Below are 25,728 nucleotides of genomic sequence, written 5' to 3'. Positions count from 1 at the left end.
TGACAGGTTTTTTGGGTTTGGGAGGCCCCAATTCCCATTGCTTTCCTGTCCCTTCAGGAAGGGGTATTTGACTGGGTTCCAGGCAACTCTTATGGGTTCCTCTCTGGATACCAGATTGTCAACCTCTGCTAGGGGTGTCTCCCTGCAAGGGGTGTTTCCCAGAGAAGGCATGTTACTGCTTCTGACTGAAGGTCGCTCTCGGTTCCTCGTGGGATCTGAGCCAGTCGAGTGGTAATGTTTTCCTTAGGCTGTCCTAAGGCACAGCAGGTCTATTTCATGAGGGAACCTTTCCAGAGTAGCTCCCTGGTGAAGATTAGGGGTTTCTTCTGTCCAGGAGTCACCTTTGATACCTGCTGAGCTCAATGGCTGCTTTTTGATAAGGACCACTATTGCCAGTCAGTTATTCTCACCTGCATGACCCTACCTGAGTGAGGAAGGTTCTAATCCATGTAATTGGCAAGTATGCCTTTCAACTTATTGCCATATCCATGGCTGAGGGAGTTGGGGGAAGAGGGACCCCAACAGAGGTGCTGCTTTTTGGTTGCAATGGCTTGCAAGCTATACTTCCCCCATTTTAGGGATAACTTTGTCTGCAGACAGGGGAATCCTGGTTCATGCAACAATTGTTCCATTTACTGAATCGTGTGCTTCCTTGGGAGAAGTGTGTGTGTGTGTGTGTGTGTGTGTGTGTGTGTGTATCTCTCTCTCTCTATATAGATATATACACACAGCTCCTTGGGTTCCTAGCCTTATGGCACTTTGTGCTCCTTTGTGAGGGGTTCAAGTGTTGTCTCCTTGGTAAGGTCCTTTGCTAAGATAGGTCAGAAAAACGTCTTATTGCATTTCCTATATATTTTATTTCATCTTATGTATTTTTATATTACTCTTTTGGTTTTTTTATTATAATTTATAGATATGGAGCCAGAGAGATTTTTATACTATTTTCTTAAGGATATACTTTTCTCCTCCTCTTTACTAGTATAAGGTTGGTTCATTTTATATCTGTTACATATTTCTTCTGTGTTGCCTTGTTTAATGTATATAGAGGCAGATATTCAAAGCACATTTAGCGCTACTTAGTTGGATAAGTTTAGCTTGTCCGGGTAAGTGGCAGCTGCTGAATATCAGGCTATGATGATATTTGGATTGTCAGTGGGCGGATTGGGGTGATGCTACTTATCTGGTTATCTTAACCCTAAGTAGCAACTTTTCTCTGAGGACAAGCAGGATGTTAATTCTCACACATGGGTGACATCATCAAATGAGACTCTGCACGGAAAACATGTCAGTTTTGGGTTTTTTTTTTGTTTTTTTTAGAACTTTGACATTGCCTCTTTGAGCATGCCCAGCATGCATTATAGCATGCATCCACGTGGGGTCCCCTTCAGTCTCTTTTATTCCACTGAGTCTGCAATTTCGCGGTCGAGTGAGCCTCACTCTTTTAGGCCTACATAGCCTGTGCTGGAAAGCTTCACGCGTTGTTTTTTTTTAACTCGTGTATTTCTTCACGTATTTTTGCAAGTATTCTACCTTGTGCAGTTGGCTCTGGGTCTCCCTTGGTTCCGCTATAGCTCCCTAGATAAGGTTTTTGTCAGTTCTGGTAAGTTTCTTTTCATCTCAATTCCCCTTCTATTTCATCCCTTCATGTCCACTTCTGGTTTTAAATGATGCCCCCCGGTGCACGAGAACTATGTCTATCACAGATCTCCATGATAGATGTATTTTGCCTGGGGCCATCACATGATGTCCAGGGTTGCAGCAGATAAACCCAAATGACCCTGAAGGAACACCGGATCTGAGTTGATAAGATGGAGTGCATCTTTGGGTCGGAGAAGGCCAGGCCATCGGCATCAAGGGACCACAGAGGCACACTGATGGGCATTGAGCCATAGACATCAGGGCTGTCAATGCTGTCAGCTATTAGGGGCACCAGACTGGCCATTGTCAAGCTGCTTCAGGCCGATTATGTCTGGTTCCTTGTGACTGGCCTCGGCACTAGGGCCAGACCATGCTGAGCATCAAGGGAAGCCGAAGAAGCATTGACAACGGTCGCCATCTATGCACAGTGCTAGCCTGGGGATGCGCCAGCTCATGCTGTAATGCCCCTGAAGCGAACCCGTGGCTAGGAAAGACAATCCTCCATTGATACCGGGGGTTCGCCATAGACTGCATTGGTCCCAGTGCCAGCCACCATTCCTCTTCTGAGTTCCAAAGAGGATATGGTCACACCTCCTCCATCCCAGCTTGAGGCTTGTGCAGCTAGCAGTCAAGAGGGCGATTATAGAGCATTGGTACCAATGGCACAGACTATGGCACCATCAGTCTTGGAGCTGCTGTTAGAATCTCTACACGTGCTCATCAACGTGTAACCTACCCAGCCAGTGTCAGTTCCCAGGATGGCATTGATGCCTCTTGGGGCACTACTGGCTTCCCCTGCCGATATGATCGTGGCCAGTTCCTCTGAGGAGGAAACTCCACCCAGACCAGCTGAGATGCCCAGTGCCCCATCCCCGATCAATGACAGTTGGCATGAGGGTACCTGTGAGCTTTGTGGGGATGACTGAACAGAGGTATCCGGTGATGCCTCAGATGGTCTCCCCTCGGACCCATCTCCTCCAGAGGAATGAAGGGAGTCTCCACCTGAGGGCCTTTCCTTCGCAGGTTTTATTAGGTTGATATCTGAGACCATCCCCTTTCACTTATTGACTGAGGAGGATGCCAGGCAAAAAAAGCTTGAAATTTTCCAGTTCATGGAGTCTCCTAAAGAAAGCGTGGCAGTCCAAGTGCACGAGATCTTTAAGGAGCTGCTATTGAGGAAGTGGGAAAACCCCTCTCACGGTGCCTCAAGTGAACAAGAAGGTGGATGAAGCATATCTCACCCAGAAAGCTCCCAGCTTCAGCAAGTGACAGTTGCCCCACCAAACGGTGGAGGTCTAGTCCTTTCTCAAGAGAGCTATGTGTTCTAGGACCCATTCCTCGCCAACCCCGGGGAAGGATCACAGAGTGATGGAAATTCTTGGGAGGAAGGTTTTTCAGGGGGCTATGCTCATTGCCCGCATAGCTTCCTACTAGTTCTATATGAGCCAGTACTCATGGGACATCTGGATGAAGTGCAAGAGGTGGCTGACCATTTGCCTCAGCAGCAGCAGCAGGACACACTCCTCTCGGTGGTGATTAAGGGCCTGGAGTGCAGAAAACACAATGTCCGAGCGACCTACGTTTTTGAAACTGCATTAAGGGTCTCTACAGCAGGACTCTGTGCTCGCAAAATGGCATGACTCCAACCCAAGGTATAGGAAAGACTCACTGATATCCCATGCACTGGCGAGTTCTCTTTAGAGATAAGGATAAAGGTATGGTGGCCCAAATTCAGGACCACCATGAGACCCTTCAACAACTCTCTGCTAGCACGCCAAACCAGTCCTCATCTAGGAGTTTGGCGAGATTGGGGCACAAGAAGTCTGTCTTTCACCAAAGGAAATACTATCTTCTGCCCTCTCGCTCTTGTTAGGAACACTAGAGCTCTCATGGCCATCTCAGGCAGCAAAGAACTCCAAAACCCCAGCTGGCACCTCAATCAGCTCCAGGGACAGGGTTTTGACTGTTTTGAAGGGAGCATAGTCCAGGTACCCATTCCTGGAGCGATGGATTTGCAAGTCGGGAGAAGGCAGTGTTTTCTTTGTGAACCTGTGACCCAGTGTAACCTCAGACCAGTGAGTTCTTTTCATCATTTGTCAAGGGTATCGATTGAACCTATTGGATGCCCCGCCAAATTGCCCTCACATTTTGGGGTCCAGTAGCGCATCAGGAGCTACTGGACCCCGACAGAGCTGTCTTCCCTCTTAATGGCCAGAGCGGTTGAACCCATTCAACCAGGGCGAAGAGTATAGGGATTTTACTCCAAGTACTACTTCATTCCAAAGAAAACAGGAGAACTCCATTTCATCCTAGACTAAGGGCCTTGAACTGGTTCATCAATAAAAAAAAGTTCAAGATGGTTTCCCTGGGCATCTTAATCTACTTTCTAAAACAAGAGGACTGGTTATGCTCCCTTGATCTGAAGGATGTACATTTAGAGATCGTCCCCAGTCACCGGAAATATCTACAATTCATGTTGGGAAAACACTTCCAGTATTCAGTGTTGCGTTTTGGGCTCGTGTCAGCCCCACATTTCTTTTTACAAAATTCCTGGCGATGTGGCAGCACACCTTCGCAACTGGGAGAACATGTTTTCCCTTATCTGGATGATTGGTTGGTCAAGAATGCCTCTTTCCCAGGGGCTGTTGGTTCCATGCTCTTGACCATTTGGGTGTTGGAGTCAGTAGGGTTCACTTTAAACTACCCAAAGTCCCATCTCAGCCTGTCATCTGAATTGGACTTCATAGGAGCCCTGCTAGATGGCTCAAGCCAAGAGCTTTCTGCCTTGACAAAAGGCCATCAACTTGATGGCCATCATGGCAGAAATTCAACAGAGCCAGCAGGTGTCTGCTTGGCATGTGTTGAGATTGTTGGGCCACATGGCCACAACTGTTCATGTCACTCCTTTGGCATGCTTGTACATGCGAAAGTCCCAATGGACCCTGAGGTCGCAATGGCGTCAGCCACACAGAGCCTCCAGGACCGCATCAGAGTGGCCTTGCCCCTCCGGGACAACTTGGAGAAGAGACGGCTGAGGGGAGATATGATAGAGGTCTTTAAGATCTTGAGAGGTCTTGAACGAGTAGATGTGAATTGGTTATTTACACTTTCGAATAATAGAAGGACTAGGGGGCATTCCATGAAGTTAGCAAGTAGCACATTTAAGACTAATCGGAGAAAATTCTTTTTCACTCAACGTACAATAAAGCTGTGGAATTTGTTGCCAGAGGATGTGGTTAGTGTAGCTGGGTTCAAAAAAGGTTTGGATAAGTTCTTGGAGGAGAAGTCAATTACCTACTATTGATCAAGTTGACTTAGGGAATATCCACTGCTATTAATTGCATCAGTAGCATGGGATCTTCTTAGTGTTTGGGTTATTGCCAGGTTCTTGTGGCCTGGTTTGGCCTCTGTTGGAAACAGGATGCTGGGTTTGATGGACCCTTGGTCTGACCCAGCATGGCAATTTCTTATGTTCTTATGTTCCATGTCCTGGTAACAGGTAATTTCAATTCTGAAATGGGGGATCTTTTTTCAAAGTCCCCCCCATTCAAATTGTCCTAACCACGGATGCGTCCACCCTGAGTTGGGAAACTCATGTAAATGGGCTCAGTACTCAGAGTATCTGGTCCGCCTAGGAACAGTATTGCAAAATCAGTTTCCTGGAGCTCTGAGCAATCAGGTATGTGCTATGGGCTTTCAGAGATCGGCAGTCCAACAAAGTTGTCCTGATTCAAACCAACATACAAGTAGTGATGTGGTATGTCAACAAGCAGGGAGGTATGGGATTGTACCTCCTGTGTCAGGAGGTGGTTCAGATGTGATCCTGGGCCTTCTCGCACGGGATGGTGCTCGGGGCCATTTACCTGGACAGATCAGAGAATGTATTAGCGGACAGACTTGAGTCATTCCTTCAGACCCTACAAATGGTCTCTGGACCAAGGGATCGCAAATTGGACCTTCCACCTCTGGGGAATCCCAGATGTGGATCTATTTGCAGCGCCTTGGAACAGGAAGGCTGTTCCGTTCTGTTCCCTGTACAGGACACACAGAAAAAAAGCCTCAGATGCCCTCGCACAGCATTGGGGCATGGGTCTTCTGTATGCATGTCCTCCGACTCTGCTGATTGCAAAGACTCTCTTGAAGATTCGTGAGAACAAAGGGACTATGATCCTTATTGGCCAAGACAGGTCTGGTTTTCACTCCTTCGGGAGTGTTCCATCTGGAGATCGATCAGTCTGGCGACTTCCCAGATCTCATCACGCATGATCGAGGCAGGTTGCAACATCCCAACCTTAAGGCCTTTTTTTGCTCACAGATAGATGTTGAGCGGGTAGTTATGCAACCACTCACATCCTCAGAGACAGTCTTGGGTCCTGCTAGCTTCTAGAAAGCCTTCCACTAGAAAGTCCTATGGACTGAAGTGGAGGAGGTTTTCCATGTGGTGTGAGCAAAAGGCCCTAGATCCTTTCTCCTGCCCCACACAAAAACTGATTGATTACCTTCTACATCTATCAGAAGCTGGCTTGAAGACCAACTCTGTTACTTCATCTGAGTGCAGTTGGCACATACCACCATGGTACAGATGGTGTGCTCATCTCTGTGTAGCCTATAGTTGTACGCTTCATGTGGGACCTGCCTCAGATGAAGCCTCCCCTAAGGCCTTCCAATGTGTCTTGGGACCTCAATGTGGTGTTAGCTCAGCTGATTAAAGCTCCTTTTGAGCCACTGCGCTCCTGTGACCTGACGTACCTGACCTGGAAGGTATTACTTTTGGTGTTAAATCACTTCAGTACACAGGGTCAGCGAGTGCCAGTCCTTAATGACGTATCCACCTTATACTAAGTTCTTTCATGACAATGTGGTCTTGCATATGCTCTCTAAGTTCCTGCCTAAGGTGGTGACGAACTTTCATCTTAACCAGTCCATTGACTTGCCAAAATTCTTTCCCAAGCCCCATTCACATCATGGCAAACAGGCCCTGCACAGCTTATAGAAACATAGAAATGACGGCAGAAGAAGACCATACGGCCCATCCAGTCTGCCCAGCAAGCTTCGCACTTTTTTTTCTCATACTTATCTGTTACTCTTGGCTCTTAGTAATCCTTTGGTTCTATTTCCCTTCCACCCCCACCATTAATGCAAAGAACAGTGTTGGAGCTGCATCTAAGTGAAATATCTAGCTTAGTTAGGGGTGGTAACTGCCGCAATAAGCAAGCTACACCCATGCTTATTTGTTTAACCAGACTATGTGATTCAGTCCTTGTTGGTTGTTGTCTGTATATAGATCCACTTTTCTTCATTCCCCCTGCCATTGAAGCAGAGAGCTATGCTGGATATGCACGAAGTATCAGACTTTCTCCCCTGCTGTTGAAGCAGAGAGCTATGCTGGATATGCATGAGTATCAGACTTTCTCCCCTGCCATTGAAGCAGAGAGCTATGCTGGATATGCACGAAGTATCAGACTTTCTCCCCTGCCGTTGAAGCAGAGAGCTATGCTGGTTATACATTGAAAGTGAAGTATCAGGCTTATTTTGGTTTGGGGTAGTAACCGCCGTAACAAGCAAGCTACTCCCCGTTTTTTGGGAATGCAAATCTTTTTCCACATTTCCTCTTGCCATTGAAGCTTGGAGCAATGTTGGAGTCGCATTAACCGTGTGTATGTTTATTGAATAAGGGTATTATCTCCAGGCAGTAACTGTCATTCCCGCGAGCCACCCACTCTTCATTCACGTCCTCTAGACTTTATGGATCCACAGTGTTTATCCCACGCCCCTTTGAAGTCCTTCACAGTTCTGGTCTTCACCACTTCCTCTGGAAGGGCATTCCAGGCATCCACCACCCTCTCCGTGAAGAAATACTTCCTGACATTAGTTCTGAGTCTTCCTCCCTGGAGCTTCAAATCGTGACCCCTGGTTCTGCTGACTTTTTTTTCCGATGGAAAAGGTTTGTCGTTGTCTTTGGATCGTTAAAACCTTTCAAGTATCTGAAAGTCTGTATCATATCACCTCTGTTCCTCCTTTCCTCCAGGGTGTACATATTTAGATTCTTCAATCTCTCCTCATAAGTCATTCGATGAAGACCTTCCACCTTTTTGGTCGCCCTTCTCTGGATTGCTTCCATCTTGTCTCTGTCTCTTTGGAGATAAGGTCTCCAGAACTGAACACAGTACTCCAGGTGAGGCCTCACCAAGGGACCTGTACAAGGGGATAATTACTTCCCTTTTCTTACTCGATATTCCTCTCTCTATGCAGCCCAGCATTCTTCTGGCTTTAGCTATCGCCTTGTCACATTGTTTCGCCGACTTCAGATCATAAGAACATAAGAACATAAGAAATTGCCATGCTGGGTCAGACCAAGGGTCCATCAAGCCCAGCATCCTGTTTCCAACAGAGGCCAAACCAGGACACAAGAACCTGGCAATTACCCAAACACCTAGAAGATCCCATGCTACTGATGCAATTCATAGCAGTGGCTATTCCCTAAGTAAACTTGATTAATAGCAGTTAATGGACTTCTCTTCCAAGAACTTATCCAAACCTTTTTTGAACCCAGCTACACTAACTGCACTAACCACATCCTCTGGCAACAAATTCCAGAGATTTATTGTGCGTTGAGTGAAAAAGAATTTTCTCCGATTAGTCTTAAATGTGCTACTTGCTAACTTCATGGAATGCCCCCTAGTCCTTCTATTATTCGAAAGTGTAAATAACCGAGTCACATCTACTCGTTCAAGACCTCTCATGATCTTAAAGACCTCTATGATATCCCCCCTCAGCCGTCTCTTCTCCAAGCTGAAAAGCCCTAACCTCTTCAGCCTTTCCTCATAGGGGAGCTGTTCCATCCTCTTTATCATTTTGGTTACCCTTCTCTGTACCTTCTCCATTGCAACTATATCTTTTTTGAGATATGGCGACCAGAATTGTACACAGTATTCAAGGTGTGGTCTCACCATGGAGCGATATAGAGGCATTATGACATTTTCCGTTTTATTAACCATTCCCTTCCTAATAATTCCTAACATTTTATTTGCTTTTTTGACTGCTGCAGCACACTGAGCCGACGATTTCAATGTTTTATCTACTATGACGCCTAGATCTCTTTCTTGGGTGGTAGCTCCTAATATGGAACCTAACATCGTGTAACTACAGCAAGGGTTATTTTTCCCTATATGCAACACCTTGCACTTGTCCACATTAAATTTCATCTGCCATTTGGATGCCCAATCTTCCAGTCTTGCAAGGTCCTCCTGTAATGTATCACAGTCTGCTTGTGATTTAACTACTCTGAATAATTTTGTATCATCCGCAAATTTGATAACGTCACTCATCGTATTCCTTTCCAGATCATTGATATATATATTGAAAAGCACCGGTCCAAGTACAGATCCCTGAGGCACTCCACTGTTTACCCTTTTCCACTGAGAAAATTGACCATTTAGTCCTACTCTCTGTTTCCTGTCTTTTAACCAGTTTGTAATCCACGAAAGGACATCGCCTCCTATCCCATGACTTTTTAGTTTTCGTAGAAGCCTCTCATGAGGGACTTTGTCAAACGCCTTCTGAAAATCCAAATACACTACATCTACCGGTTCACCTTTATCCACATGTTTATTAACCCCTTCAAAAAAATGAAGCAGGTTTGTTAGGCAAGACTTCCCTTGGGTAAATCCATGTTGACTGTGTCCCATTAAATCATGTCTTTCTATATGCTCTACAATTTTGATCTTGAGGATAGTTTCCACTATTTTTCCCGGCACTGAAGTTAGGCTCACTGGTCTATAGTTACCCGGATCGCCCCTGGAGCCTTTTTTAAATATTGGGGTTACATTGGCCACCCTCCAGTCTTCAGGTACAATGGATGATTTTAATGATAGGTTACAAATTTTAACTAATAGGTCAGAAATTTCATTTTTGAGTTCCTTTAGTACCCTAGGATGCATACCATCCGGTCCAGGTGACTTGCTACTCTTTAGTTTGTCAATCTGGCCTACTACATCTTCCAGGTTGACAGTGATTTCGTTCAGTTCGTCTGACTCATCACCCCTGAAAACCATCTCCGGAACTGGTATCTCCCCAACATCCTCACTAGTAAACATGGAAGCAAAGAATTCATTTAGTCTTTCTGCAATGGCCTTATCTTCCCTAAGAGCCCCTTTAACCCCTCGGTCATCTAATGGTCCAACCGACTCCCTCACAGGTTTCTTGCTTTGGATATATTTAAAAAAGTTTTTATTATGAGTTTTTGCCTCTATGGCCAACTTCATTTCAAATTCTCTCTTCGCTTGTTTTATCAATGTTTTACACTTAACTTGACAGTGCTTATGTTTTATCCTATTTTCTTCAGATGGATCTTTCTTCCAATTTTTGAAGGATGATTTTTTGGCTAAAATAGCCTCTTTCACCTCACCTTTTAACCATGACGGTAATCATTTTGCCTTCCTTCCACCTTTCTTAATGCGTGGAATACATATGGACTGCGCCTCTAGGATTGTATTTTTAAACAATGTCCAAGCCTGTTGAACACTTTTAACCTTTGCAGCTGCACCTTTCAGTTTTTTTCTGACTATTTTCCTCATTTTATCAAAGTTTCCCTTTTGAAAGTTTAGTGTTAGAGCTGCAGATTTACTTATTGTCCCCCTACCAGTTATTAGTTTAAATTTGATCATGTTATGATCACTGTTGCCAAGTGGCCCCACCACCGTTACCTCTCTCACCAAATCCTGTGTTCCACTAAGAATTAAATCTAAAATAGCTCCCTCTCTTGTTGGTTCCTGAACCAATTGCTCCATGAAACAATCATTTATTACATCCAGGAACTTTATATCTCTAGCAAGTCCTGATGTTACATTTACCCAGTCAATATTGGGGTAATTGAAATCTCCCATTATTATTGCACTGCCAAATTGGTTTGCTTCCCTGATTTCTCTTAGCATTTCATCATCTGTCTGACCATTTTGTCCAGGTGGACGGTAGTATACTCCTATCACTATACTCTTACCCAACACACATGGGATTTCTACCCATATAGATTCTACTGAGCATTTAGTCGCTTGTATGATCTTTAGCCTATTGGACTCTATACCCTCCCGGACATAAAGTGCCACACCCCCGCCAAGTTGATCCTCCCTATCATTGCGATATAATTTGTACCCTGATATAGCACTGTCCCATTGGTTATCCTCCTTCCACCAAGTTTCTGTGATGCCAATTATGTCAATCTCATCATTTGCTGCTATACACTCTAACTCTCCCATCTTACTTCTTAGACTTCTGGCATTGGCATATAGACATTTCAAAGTGTGTTTTTTGTTTGTTTTAACAACCTGCTTTTCAGTTGTTTGGGATAATTCGGAAATCATTAGTTTTGGTGATTTTTTACATAAAGGCATATGGACTATGTTTGCTTGTAATGGAACCTCTCTGTTGGGATGCCCTAACTCTCCTGTTTCATTAGTATCCTTCAAGGATACATTTCTCCGAACCATGCACTGCTGAGTGACTGTCGGCTTTCCCCCTTGTTCTAGTTTAAAAGCTGCTCTATCTCCTTTTTGAAAGTTAGTGCCAGCAGCTTGGTTCCACTCTGGTTAAGGTGGAGCCCATCCTTTCGGAAAAGTCTCCCCTTTCCCCAAAAGTTTCCCCAGTTCCTTACAAAGCTGAATCCCTCTTCCCTGCACCATCGTCTCATCCACGCATTGAAACTCTGGAGCTCTGCCTGCCTCTGGGGTCCTGCACGTGGAACAGGAAGCATTTCAGAGAATGCCACCCTGGAGGTTCTGGATTTTAGCTTCCTACCTAATATCCTAAATTTGGCTTCCAGAACCTCTCTCCCACACTTTCCTATGTCGTTGGTGCCCACATGTACCACGACAGCCGGCTCCTCCCCAGCACTGTCTATAATCCTATCTAGGTGGCGCGTGAGGTCTGCCACCTTCGCACCAGGCAGGCAAGTTACCAGGCGGTCCTCACGTCCACCAGCCACCCTGCTATCTACATTTCTAATAATTGAATCGCCAACTATGATGGCAGGCCTAACCCTTCCCTCCTGACACTATCACCCCAAGGTCTCTCTCTTGCCCCGTGCACATCAGCCCTTCTCCCCCCATCGAATACAGTTCATTCGGATTTCCATACCCCATATGCATGCCTCTGCACTTCTTGGCATTGAATCTCAGCTGCCATATCTTTGACCACTCTTCCAGCTTCCTTAGATCCCGTCTCATTCTCTCCACTCCTTCCGGCGTGTCCACTCTATTGCAGATCTTAGTGCTGCTTGGGCTGCAAGAGAGCCTTAGTTTTCTATCTTGAGTGGAGAGAAGCCCATGGACAGTCCACTCAAGTATTTTTTGGGGGTTTTTTGTTTTGGTTTTTTTTTTACTTTTTATTTTAAATCACACACATCTCATATTAGGTTCACCATATCACAACATTGAGCAACTTACTGTTATGACGCACCTCAGGTCCGGGGGACCCCCCCCCCCCCACGACATCGCGCAGCTCTCCTCCGTTGGCCCAGACGCTCGCTGCTATGCGCGTTCCAAGATAAATTGGAAGCTCCACACCCCTCATGTTGACGTCTCTGACACGCCAGCACGGAGCACGGGAAAAATAGGCATTTAAACCCAGACTCTCAGCACAGCAAGTGCCTCGGCTACAGTCATGCTTGTGCTGGTGCATTCTTGGTTGCTGTCTCTTGGATTTGTTGTCTTGTTGCCTGCCTGAACCCGGACTGTCTTTTGGACCTGCTGTCTCGCTGCCTGCCCCGATTCTGGACTGCCTTGGAGTATTGTCTCGTTGCTGCCCTCGGATTTGGACAACCGTCTGGGTGCATTCCTCATTGTCACTCTACTCAAGGTAGGCGGTTACTCTACCACTAGGGTCCAAACCATTGTCGGAGGACTAACAGTTAGCCGAGGCCATGGACCCGGTAGATCTAACTGCACTTCAGGCTATCCCTGGTCTTGTAATGTGAGTGCAACAGCAGCAAGGAGTATTGGATCAGGTCATGGGGGTTTTGGAGAGATTAGCAGTGCGGATGGACGCCTTGGCTACTGCTGCTCCGTCGACACCTCCAACTCCTCCACCACAAGCCTCCGTACTACGTCTGCCGCCTTCCCGTTTTAACAGAGACCCAAAATTGTGTCGGGGATTTTTAAATCAATGTAAAATGCACATCTTGTTTCCTTCAGATAAAACAAAAGTAACATTTATTCTCTCGCTACTGGAAGGAACAGCATTAGCATGGGCCTCCCCCTTATGGGAATCTGATGACCCCCTATTGAGTAATCTGGAACAATTTTTCAAAGACTTTAGTTTGGTTTTTGATGACCCCGGCTGAGCTTCTTCAAATACGGCAAGGACAGTGGGTGAGTATGCAGGACAGTTTTGGACCCTCGCCACAGAATTTGCCTGGGGGGAGGAGAGTTTGATAGCCATTTTTTGCCAGGGTCTCTCAGAACCCATAAAAGACTAACTAGCTGGCCGAGACCAACAGACTCCTTGGAGGATCTTATTCGGTTAGCGGTCCGTCTAGACCTTTGATTCCAGGAACAATCCCATGAAAGGGCTTCTGTCCATCGTCCAATATGTCTAGCACCGTCCTTTCAGTGTCCCTTCTTCTCTCCAAAACCCCAAGAACTGCCGACTGCGCATGAAGAACCCATGCAGATTGATCGGTTCTGAATCTCTCCAGAAGAGCATCAGAGATGTAGTTAGCAGAATCTTTGTCTATATTGCACAGGAACCGGACATTTTGCTAAAACTTGTCCCGTGAAGTTGGGGAAACTCCCGGACCTAGGACTGGTGGGAAAAACTTCCCTGGGTCACACTACATCCTCTCTGCAAATATTGATTCAGGTATCTCTTTCTCTGACTGACGATTCCCTTCATTTGCAGGCCTTTTTTGATACAGGAGCAGCAGGGAGCTTCATTGAGGAACGCTTGGTTCGTCTGTATCACATCCCCACGGAAACCCTCAAAGTACTGCTCACTATCTCTTCAGTATCTGGACAACCTTTGACTGACCGAATTTCGATGATCACAAGGCCTATTACCATGACCACGGGAGTTCTGCATCATGAATCCATTCGTCTCTATGTCCTGCCTACGGCAGTTAACCAGATCATTCTAGGTTTGCCCTGGTTATGACTACACCAACCTAAAATAGACTGGGACTCTCTGCAATTAGCAGCTTGGGGTCCTGAGTGTCACCATAGCTGCCTGAGTTCTGTTAAACCTGCTTTACTTAAAAAAAAAAAAAAACAAAAAACAAAACCCACCCTCGGAGAATCCACTCTTCCAGTTCTACCATGCCAATATGCCGATTTTTCAGACGTCTTCAGCAAACAACAAGCAGAAACACTTCCTCCTCACCGGGATTATGATTGTGGAATTGAGCTTCTCCCGGGAAAGGTACCTCCACGAGGGAGAGTATACACACTCTCCGAACCAGAGACAGAGGCCATGAATCTGTATATCCAAGAATACCTAGCACGGGGATTTATCAGGCCTTCATCCTCTCCGGCAGGAGCCGGGTTCTTCTTTGTCAAGAAGAAAGATGGATTGCTTCGACCCTGTATTGATTACCAAGGCCTGAGTGCCATAACTCAGAAAAACCGATACCCCATTCCCCTCATCTCAGATCTATTCGACTGACTCAAGGGAGCACAGACCTTCACTGAACTAGATCTACGAGGGGCTTATAACCTGGTACACATTTGGGAGGGGGATGAGTGGAAAACAGCATTCAACACTCATGACAGACGACATGAATATTTGGTTATGCCTTTCGGTTTATGCAGTGTTCCAAGCCATGATTAACATCTTCCGGGATCTCCTGTATTCACATGTCTTGATTTACTTGGACGATATCCTTATCTTTTCTAGATCTATGGATCAACACGTAATCCACATACAAGTCCTCCAGGTCTTCACGAAAATAAACTTTATGCCAAGATAGAGAAATGCCTGTTCCATAAGAGAGAATTACCTTTTCTGGGGTACATTATTTCTCAAACCGGGTTATATATGGACCCAGATAAACTTAAGGCAATCATAGATTTGGCCTAGACCAGTTGGACTGCAACGCTTTCTAGGATTTTCAAACTATTACTGACAGTTCATTCCGGCCTATTCAACACTCGTTGCGCCTCTCACAGCCATGACCAAAAAGGGAACAGATGTTTGTAACTGGTCCCCAGACGCCACCAGAGCCTTTCAGTTACTAAAAGAGGAATTTGTCAAGGACCCTTGCTTATGACCAGATCCATCCAAACCCTTCGTTCTTGAAGTATGTGCCTCAGCCCTAGGGGTAGGAGTGATCCTCCTACAACCTTCGGAGGAAGGGAGTTTGGTCACCTGTGCCTATTTCTTCAGGAAATTTCCTCTACAGAAAAAAAAATTACACTATTGGAGATCGAGAACTCCTAGCCATTAAGTTAGCTTTGGAAGAATGGCGACATTTATTAGAGGAGGCAAAACATGCCATCACTTATTCTTCACTCACTTTAATTTCAAATTACTTTTTCGACCTGCCAAGAAGAATCAACAAGCCAATGCTTTGTCAAGAAGTTTTCTTCCAGATGACATTCTGGAACTTCCGCGATATATTATTGACCCTGCTCGAATTATGATCGCCGCTACATTTACGGTTCCCATGAGAAAGAGACTGTAGTTCCTAAGTGACTGAGAGAAGGTTTTACGATAGGCTCACGAATCCCATGTGGGGTCATCCGGGGCTCCACAGCACCAGAGAACTCCTCTCTCGCCATAATTGGTGGCCACAATGGAAAGAGGACACTAAAATATTTGTGGAATCATGCTCCACTTGCGCCATACACAAACCCTCTCAAACCCGACCATGGGACCTGCTATATAACCCTTAGTGCCTGATAAACCCTGGTCCCACATAACGACAGACTTCAAAACTGACTTACCTCTATCTGAAGGAAAAAACACCATCTGGGTTGTGATAGACCGTTTTTCCAAAATGGCCCACTTTGTTCCCCTTCCTGGCTTACCTTGAGCACCAGAATTAGCTCATCTCTTCATTCAACATATCTTTCGAATCCATGGACTACCTCAACACATCCTTTCAGACAGAAGAGTTCAGTTCACTGCGAAATACTAGAGAAACCTTTGTAAAAAAAAAAAAAAAATACAGAATTCAACTGGACTTTTCATCAGCGTATCACCCACAGACCAATGGATTGGCAGAACGAACCAATCAGTCACTTAAGACATTTCTACACTGTTACACAAATCAACACCAAGATAATTGGGCTTCACTATTTCCTTGGGCAGAGATGTGCCATAACCATTGTACACAAGCTACACAAGCTACTGGGACATCACCCTTTTATGTGGTTTTCGGTTGTCATTCCCAAAAACCTCTACCTATTGCCACATCCTCATCTTGTCCAGCAGTAGAAGTAGCCTCCCAAAATTTGAAGAACTTGTGGAAAGACATTTGTATCCTTTTACAACAGGCCGCTTCTAAAGCCAAGAAGCAGGCAAATAAAAGATGAAGACCTGCCCCGCGATTTCGACAAGGAGATGTAGTCTGGCTGAACACTAGGAATCTGACTACATATGCCTTCCTTGAAATTCACTCCTCGTTTTGTGGGACCCTTCCCAGTCGAGAGACAGATTGGTGAGGTCATGTTCAAACTACGACTACCATTCTCACTCCGAATTCATATTGTCTTCCATGTTTCTCTCCTGAAACCAGCAGTCTTAATCCTGGCCTTCAAGCAAACCCATACAAACTTCAACCGAGGTGGTGGAGAAGGACTCACAATAAGAGGTAGAGGAGATCTTGGACTGCAAGAGAAGGGGTCGATCTTTTCAATATTTAATCTCGTGGAAAAATTATGGCCCAGAAGAAAATTCATGGGAGTCACTCAAGAATATTCAGGCACCTCAATTACTACGTGACTTCCACTGACGATTTCCCTCCAAGCCTAAGCAGCCGAGGAGAGGACCTTGCGGAGGGGGTACTGTTATGACGCACCTCAGGTCCGGTGGACACCCCCAGACTTTGCGTGGCTCTCCTCCGTCATCAGCACAGCAGCGCGCTGCTACACACGGTCCAAGATAACCTGGAAGCTCCGCCCCCTCACGTTAACGTCTCTGATCCACTGGCACGGAGCGCGGAAAAAATAGGCATTTAAATCCAGATTCTCAGCACAGGAAGTGCCTCGGCTACAGGCTTGGTGCATTCTTGGTTGCTGTCTCTTCCTCTGTTCCTGGACTGTCATTCGGATCTGCTGTCTCGCTGCCTACCCCGAACCCGGACTGTCGTTCGGATCTAAATACAATCTGCTACTTCTGCCCAGAAAGCCTGCACCTTCTGACATTCTCACCATATATGCAGGTACGTTCCCTCCTGTCCACATCCCCTCCAACACTCTTCCCAGACTCACTAAATTTGTCATAAAAAACAGGAGTATGAGCCATTCTGTATATTAACTTGTATAGCAGCTCTTGTCCTTTACAACAAATTATAAGTAATTCGGAGCAGTCCCCATGAAGGAGATCTGCAAGGCTGCAATGTGGCGTTCTCTTCACACATTCACATCTCACTATTGCTTGGATAGGGATGGCTGATGCAATAGGTTTGGCCAATCTGTCCTTCGGAACTTGTTTGAGGTGTAGATCCCAACTCTGTTCCCACCTAGTGCCCGTTGTTTGGGTTCAGGCTGTCTTCCCCCTCTTGTTACCAACCACACCATTGTTGTTGTGCCTGTGGGCACCTTTTTGGGTATTTTATTGGTCATTTTTTGTTGGGGGGGCAGCCTGTAGCTAGAGATTCGCACATGCGAGGACTACCATCTTACTTTGTCCTCCTGAGAAAGCAGAGTTGCTCTATCTGTAACAGGTGTTCGAGGACAGCAGGATGTTATACTTACAAAAACTGCCTGCCACCCCGCACAATTGGGTTTCCACTAGATGGAATTCTATGTTATAAAATTGAAGGGGACCCTGCGTGGATGCATGCTGAGCATGCTCAGAGGCCAAGTCAAAGTTCTTGAAACTTTGACATAAGTTTTCTGTGCCGGGCTCCATTCGATGCCACCCATGTGTGAGGAGAACACCTGTTACAGGTAAGCAACTCTGCTTTGTGTGGATATTCAGCGGCATAGCTGTGTCACCAAATATCAATTGTAATTTTGCCAGATATGTTTTATTCAACTAAGTTGCATACAGGAATAGCTTTAAATATTGGGCCCAAAGTGTATTATGAGGTTTTTTTTTAATGCTTTGTTTTACTTGTTTTACTTGTTTTTATAGGCACACTCATAGTGTACCAGCATCATTGCAATTTTATTAGATATATCCCTGAGGCAGGCATTACTCCAAAACCTGATCATGTCGGGTTTTTGTTAAGATGTATTCATGTTTGTATTTTATGAATAAAGGCTTTTTTAATAGATAAATATTTTTAAGTAGCTTTTTGTAGGATATACATATATCAGGAGTGGCCAACCTTTCAGGCACCAAGAAATCAGGATGCACAGTACCAGTGATCACATCTCTAAAAGATGGCTTGTGAGGAGGAGGAGTGAAGCACCCTTTCCAACAGTATCTTTCCCTTTCTGAATCCACCTGTCCCCAAGGTCTCTCTCCTTCAATTACATCCTGATCCCAGCAGTTTCTCTCTCACTGTCTCTCTCTCTCCCCAACCCTGTTCCCACCAGTCTCTCTCAATCTCATTATGTTCCCATTAGCCTCTCTCTTAACCCCGCCACAAATCTCTCTCAATCCTTCCACCCTGTCCCCTGTCCTTTCAATACTCTCATCCTGTTCCCACCAGTCTCTCTCAATTACCCCACTCATCTCTGTCCCATCTGATTCCCCCCAAGCTCTCTCATTACTCCCACCATGTCCCCACCTGTCTCTGACCAGAATTTTTTCTTTCCCCCTTTGCTCTGCTTAGTGTGTGTGGTTTTTTTCTCTTATCCCCATCATTCTCTTAATCACCCCAGCATAATATTCCTCAACCCCACAAGAACAATAACAGGAGCTCAGCGGCTTCAGCATTAACACCTCCCCAACCCGTGTGCTACTCTGTCGACCTCTCCTCTCTTTTGTCTGCCACCATTAACTCACCTGTCCCCATCAACTCTTACTCTTTCTTGACCTCTGATCCCTCTCCTCCTGTGCTCTCTCTCATACATCCTCAACCATTATCCCATCTGGTTCTCTCACCCACCACATCTCCTCCAAGTTTACTATCCATAGAAGCATTCACCCTCTCTTGCACGTGTCTCTCTCAAATCCTTCCCTCTCCAATCACTGTCCCTGGCTCTCATTCCTCCACCCAATCACACCTCTAGCTTCCATTTTCCCTTGTCCCATCACCCCTTCTGCCTCTGTTACCACCTTCCCCTTCACCCTCTCTAGCTCTCTTTCACTCTTCCTTCTACCTTCACTACCTATGATTGTCACCAATCCTCACCATCTCTTCCACCACCTCTGGATCTGTCATATACGCATCCTCATTGTAAGATTCATGGACACTTGGGCTGTAGTAAGGTTGGCTCAACCTACGGGGAAAGCCATGTAGGTCCTCACTGATAGCTGGCAGATCTATGCTGGGAAGGGACAGATTAGGAACTTCACCTATACCAACCCCTTTCCCCTCAGGTTGAGCCCCTGGGTTCTGGGGACCAGCAGGTCTTAAGCGAGAGTCTCTGAGGAGGCATGGGTGTAGGTCCAGTATCAGGCTAGGGTCAGAGGCAAACAGCAAACTAGAAGTGACAGTTTCCAGGCCAAGGGTCTGTGTGGGTAGCAGACAAGAATGATTAGTATTTGGGCAAGGGTCAGAGGCAGGCTGCAGGCAAGAGTAGTCAAAGTCCAGGCTAATGTCAGATCCAGAAGTCAGTCTGAGAGCAGGTGGAGGAGACAAGGAGAAGGACTGACATGGAAGGGCCGAAGGAGGCAAGAGCTGGATAAGATGAGGCAGGCTGGGTTGGAGAGATGAGGCAAGCACAGGATCAGGAATGCAGGAAGAAGCAGCAACTCACACCACACACGATGTAGCCAATTCATGGATGAGATGTCTGTTCATTGCACGGCTGGGATTTAAACACCAAGCTGCATGACAACATCATCTCTGAGCGCCAGCAGCAGAAGTTCCCGTGACGGGGCCAGTAGGTGCATGCCTATGGGGAATCCTGGGGACAGCACGGCGGCTGCGCTCTTGTCACCGCAAAGAGAGAAAGCAGCATCAGTGTGTCCCAGGGTGAGTACACTAGCTCACAGGGACGTCCCATGAGCCAGCAAACATAACACTTATCACCACCTCTGCTTCACCCTGATGCTATTTGTTTTTTCACCCTTCTCCCATTCACTACTGACTTTCTTTTACACATACCCTCCCCCCTGACTTTCTCATACCCTTCCAATGCCTTTCCCCTTTCTTTTGAACCCCTTCTATCCTCATGCCTAGCTTTCTCGTGCCACCTCCACTCCTCCCTCAGGGATCTCATACAACATCCTATTCCAGCCATCTCTCTCATTTTCTCTCTATTTCCTCCACCCAAGCTCTGGTTCCCTCACCTTTTGCAGAGTATGTGGCAGCATGGATCGTATTGAGAAATAATGCGTCGATCAGTCCAATTTCATTGCTGACTTCAGGGAATAGGGAAGGAAACAATATTCACCTCTCATCTTCTCCACAGCATAAACTCCACCTTGTGCTGTTCTCCCTAGCTCCTGCAACATTCATGTTACTATCCTTAGAAGTATTTACCCCCTCTTATACCACTCCTTCAAGCATTCACTTCATTTGTAGATCATGAATACTCCCCCAAGTATTCATCAACTACATTCTCACCCTTTCAGCATTCACCCCCTGTCAGCTGAATACATTTCGCTGCTGGGCTTGGACTATGTACACTCCAGGCCTTCCCCTCCGGACAGCAGACCAGAGAAGAGCCCTCTACTCCACATAGCAGATGGGATGGGGGTTTGGACGGGATGGGAAGAGCTGGAACAGGGAACTGACTGGCTTTTCTTGGCTATCCTGTCGGCTCCAACCTCATCCATTCCTGTCCTCCACTATTTGTTGATTGCAGACAGGGGTGGAGGTGGAGGAACAGGAATAGGCAGAAAAAAACCCTCCTCAGCCCCTCCCTTCTGTCTGTAGCAACCAGCACCAACAATACTCTCAGGTCAGAAGGGGGAGATGAGTCTGGTGCATAATGGCACTTCTCTGCTTTATTCTAAGGTGTTTCTGCCTGCTCCAGTCTTAGATGAGCCACATTTTACACATGAGAGTCACATATGGCTCCCAAGCCACAGGTTGGCCACTCCTAATGTATAATTATTTTTTCAAAATTAATCAATTAATTTGTACCGTTCCTTTGTTTGTAGTACCATTGTAGTACTTTTGACTCTCTTTTCCTTTAAGGGTGAGAGAAACTCAGCCCCATAGATTGATCCAGGTTGAGCTAAATGACATTCCAGTCCAACCCCCCCCCCCCCCCCCCCCCCCCCGACCACCACCACCATTAACCCAAAATATAAAAAATGCAGAGGACCAGAACAACTGAACAGACGGTTGGGTTGATTTGGTCTCTTATCTGCCCTCATCTACTGCTTGGTTACTGTGGTGGTCTTTCTTAATTTGGAGCATGCAAATTATGGCTTGTGCATTTCTAAGTTTTAGTGACATACATATGGAAGATTTGGCCACACAGATGTGTGTAGAAATTCTGGCACATACCTGTGGAGAGCAGCATGCAGAAAGAAGTAAACTCTTAATCTTACTGTCCAGCTTATTTTCTTTCTTTTCTTGTTTCAGTGTCCTTTTAACAATTTTTTTTTTTGCTCTGATTACAGGCACCTATGACTGGTGAAGAGCCATCACCTTTTCAACCAGTTGCATTTGTCAGGGATGAAGACCCTTTCATCTCTGTAAAGCAGGAAGAAGACTTTACTGGCATGAGCGAGGATGACCCTTTCATTACAGTAAAGCATGAGGAAGTATTTACAGCTATGAAAGAGGAGAATCTCTTCACCTCTGTGAAACAGGAAGAAACATTTACCACCATAGAGGAAGAGAACCTGTTCACGACTGTGGTGTCCCCATCAAGGAAATTCACCAACTCAGTGATAGAGAAGCACCCGAGCAGCTCCCGGAGGAAGCAGCGCCTAGTCTTACCTTGTCTGGAGGAGCCGGTGCTGGTGTTCCCAGAATGTAATGACTCTGATTCAGGCATGGCATCTGATTTTTCCTTTCTACAGCAGAGTCAGCCATTTGAGTCTTCGGCACTGTTGTGCATCCAGGAAGAAGGGGGTCCCTTTAAAACGCCCATCAAGGAGAAATTCAGCAAACTGCTGGCTGCATCCACCCCCAGCAAACCCATCAATACTGCCTCTCAGGTTGGAGGTTCTGAACTCTACAGAACTGGTCCTCCCACCCGGGAAGAGAGCCTGCTAGATTTCAGTCCAGTGCATGTACCACAGGGGTCCATGCTCACGCCTTTTAAGGACAACTTAGGGTTGCTTGGTTTTACTGGCACCCCATTTAAGGACACACCACTGTTTGATTCTCCACGGGACCTTCTTAACACCAAGTCACCAGAAATTATCTCTGGACCCCTAACCAGCTCACCTACCTCCATACCCCATTCTACAAAGCGATGCTCAAAAGAGCTGCATGTTGGGAGCTCTGGAAACCGGTCTGTGACAGAAGGATTGGTTCTGGACACCATGAATGACAGCCTCAGCAAAATTCTACTAGATATTAGTTTTACTGGCTTAGAAGATGACGACGACTTTGGGGTGGACAATGTTAGCTGGTCTCAACTCATTCCTGAACTGAGATAGGAATTGGGCAGGGCTGAAATAATCTTTGTCTGGGATATGTCTGTGTTGGGAATTTGTTCTAGAGCTTATCCCATCACAAATTAGCCAGGATAGCATGGTACCATTTAACACTATTTTCATCCATACTCCTCTGTGAATGGAAACCAAAGCTTCTTTTCTCCTTCACATAATTGTATTTTGACATCATTTGTATTGCTGTATGGCTAAATCCTTAGAGCAAGGAGGTTCACTTCTGCCTATTGACTGCACTGTGTCACTTTGACACCAGCACTGATTCACAAACCCACCATAGAGTAACTAGTAATGGGAAGATTAGACACCACCCCACCCCATCCACAAAAACACAGAGACACTTTTTATTATTATTATTATTATTATAGTAATTTAGAAATGAACTGAGCAAGCTCTTGTAGAGCTTTCTCACCACTGAAGACTTCTGTTGCTCATTTTATCTTATCTAATATTGTGATTTGAATCTCTGCCCTGGTTTCTTCCTCTGCTCTGGCTGAGATCAAGAAAAAAGGTGTGTTTTTTGTTTTATATATATATATATATATATATGTAGTATTGCTGGAGAGATGAAGACAACCGTGAGTTCTCAAGTGTGTTGCAAATAGGATGCTTAGAACAAGCAGAGCATGTAACTGATTTCAACATCTGTCCATGTATAGGTTCAATTTTTACTTGTATAATAGTACAATGTTACCAACCCAGTCATGGAGATACGCCTCACAAGTCTGGCTTTATGGGTAGCCACAATGAATATGCATGAGAGAGGTCTGCATAAACTGTGTATGAAAATAGACCTCCATGCATATCCTTTGTGGGAAAACCCAGGCCAGTTAGGTGTGCCTCTAGGATAGGGTGGGAAACCCTGCATGAGGAAACTGAAATTCATCTGCTACCATGAGGTGGCAGGGGGAGGGGGAAAGATCAGGAGTGACCAGGAAATTCTCATAGAGGAACTTCCCCTTAAAAAAAAATGCATCTCAGTTTTTCCGTTCCCCATCTGTTGTCGTCGACTCTCCAGCAGCTGCTCCCCCTTCAAAAAAAACAAAACAAAAAAAACTATAATAATTTTGACTTTTCTAACTTGCTAACTTTTGTGGCTCTGTGTGGGGTTTTCACGTTTTTGTAAGTACTGTAAATTCTTATAAATGAACTTAATTATACATGTCACTTTATTACTCTGTAAACTGATGCTGCAGTTGAACAAGGTGCAGAGGTGTGGTTTTATTTCCCCTTTTATTTTCCAGTCTCCCCTGTTTTTCTAAGGATTATAGGGATGTGTAGGTTTCTTATCTTGCTGCTAGAGCTCAGACATTTATAGGTCATCGATCTGTCTTGTACATTCTAAGTTATTTCATTACATCCATATACAGATCTGAGCTCTTGAGGTACTGGAGAGCTTGAGAGCAATCTGGTTTAAAACAAACAACATTGCCAGCAAGATATTAATACTCTGTGTTCATTTAGGGGGGCTCACTTTCAAAACTTTTTACATGGGTAAACAAATCTTTCTGAAAATTGCCCTCCCCATCAGGTAAAAGTGTGTACACTGTAATTCTACAAATGGGGGGAGGGAAAATACACACGAGGACTTCATTTTGAAATACTTTTCCTTACTTTGACACAAGTACCTTGGCACCCGCTTTGAAGCAGGGCAAAGTATCTGCTGTTCCCCTGCTTGCCTGAATTTTCAAATGCAAACTCTCTATGGGGAGTTTCCATTTTGAATATCATCCTGCAGGCCAGCAGCTGCATAACCTCAGGATCGGATTTAAGATTATGGCACCCATAGATAGAGGCCAGAGGGTAAAGGGGGTTTCACCCCTGGAAATTAGAGAGCAGTAGGGGAGAGTCCCAGCTGTTGGATGTCTTCAGCATTTGCTGGTGTCCTGCATAATCTAAAAATTGCTTCCCTCACCCCCTTGTGAATATACCTTTTAAAGGATTTGGGGATATTACTGCCTGGATTAAGCCAACTGTACTGAATTTCTTGGATTTGAGATAATGACATGGAAAACATTCGACTTTTGTTCTCCTACTGAGTGTTTCAATTTTTATATAGTGCATCATAATTGTATTGGCATATTGGTAAATGTACCAATTCTCTGGAATCTTGTATGTTTAACTTTTTTGTCTTGTCACAGATACTGGCATAACTCACTTGGGTCAAACGTACATTTCTTTTCCATAATCTCTTTACTGTAAGAGGCTGGCTATTGTGCAAATGGTGCTTAGTTCTCGCAACGGTGCAAATGATGCCTTTTATCTGACAATATCAAACCATTGGCCAGGGATAGGCAATTTGAGTCTTCGAGAGTCACAAATGAGCCTAGTTTTCAAGATAGCCACAATGAATTGTTTTGGCTTATGTTTGCCCAGTTAATTTGAATATTTTGCTATCCTGACAATCGGGCTCATTTGGTAGCAACAAACTGTCTACTCCTGCCTTATCTGCCAATGTCTTCAGTAGTGTAAAATCTACCTTCTTCCATATGATTTAGACAGGTTTGAGGTGGTGTTCATTTAAGATGCTATACAAAATGAATTGTGTAGGTTAATACCCTAATGTAATCAGTGCCAGAAAGACTATGTCCTGAACCAGGGATCATGTTTTATTGGCCTGGTAACAGGGGGGAAACTCTTCAAACTGTCCACATTGATGGTACTTACCTGTGTGCTTTGCGCCACTTCTCAAAGGGAAAGGGCGGGTATCCTTGCTTCTTTGGAAACTGCTTTGGAAAAAAGTGCATGTAGACATTAGAAAACCATTTTTTTTTCTGTGGCTACGTTTTTATTTCCATAGAAAATAGCACATTTAGATTTGAAAATGCAATCTACACCTACACCTTTCCTTCCCCTGCTCTAAATATGCTCCTAGGAATGCCTCTTCTATGGGCCCGATTTTCAAAAGCATTTACATGCTTAAAATTGGATTTTACACATGTAAGTACACTTTACCCATGCAAGTGGGCTTTTGAAAATTGCTACAATATGTCATTGAATTGTCCTTAGGTTTTATTCATGTAAAGTGCACTTATGTGCATGAATGGCTTTTGAAAATGGCTATGATAGATGTTACATTTTCATGCATAACTCCTTTGAAAATTCACCTGTATCTGGGTAAAAGCATGTGCATTGTGTAACACTGTACTTATAGCAGAGTAGATGGAGGATAGTTTTCAGATACTGCTTTACGCAGTTAAAAGGACTATTTCCTCTTTTGCCAGACTAGTCCAGACTCATAGGTTA

At 45.1% G+C, this 25,728-nt stretch overlaps 1 protein-coding gene across 6 annotated transcripts in view; it reads left to right on the top strand.

Moving 5' to 3' along the window:
* The window catches only part of FOXM1 (forkhead box M1), a 124,466-nt gene extending 99,288 nt beyond the window's left edge, over positions 1-25,178 (top strand). For 5 of the 6 annotated variants that reach the window (XM_029599965.1, XM_029599964.1, XM_029599963.1 and 2 more), the window contains one exon: positions 21,481-25,177. In XM_029599965.1, the coding sequence (XP_029455825.1) occupies positions 21,481-22,470 (990 nt within the window). In that variant the 3' untranslated portion in view covers positions 22,471-25,177. Of the gene's footprint in view, positions 1-21,480 lie in introns of all 6 variants that reach the window. The other variant, XM_029599960.1, reaches the window with a different exon arrangement.
* The last annotated feature ends 550 nt before the right edge of the window (positions 25,179-25,728 follow it).

Source organism: Rhinatrema bivittatum, chromosome 4, assembly GCF_901001135.1.
Source record: "Rhinatrema bivittatum chromosome 4, aRhiBiv1.1, whole genome shotgun sequence".
Taxonomy (NCBI): Eukaryota; Metazoa; Chordata; class Amphibia; order Gymnophiona; family Rhinatrematidae; genus Rhinatrema; species Rhinatrema bivittatum.
This window is presented reverse-complemented; position numbering and strand designations above follow the sequence as displayed.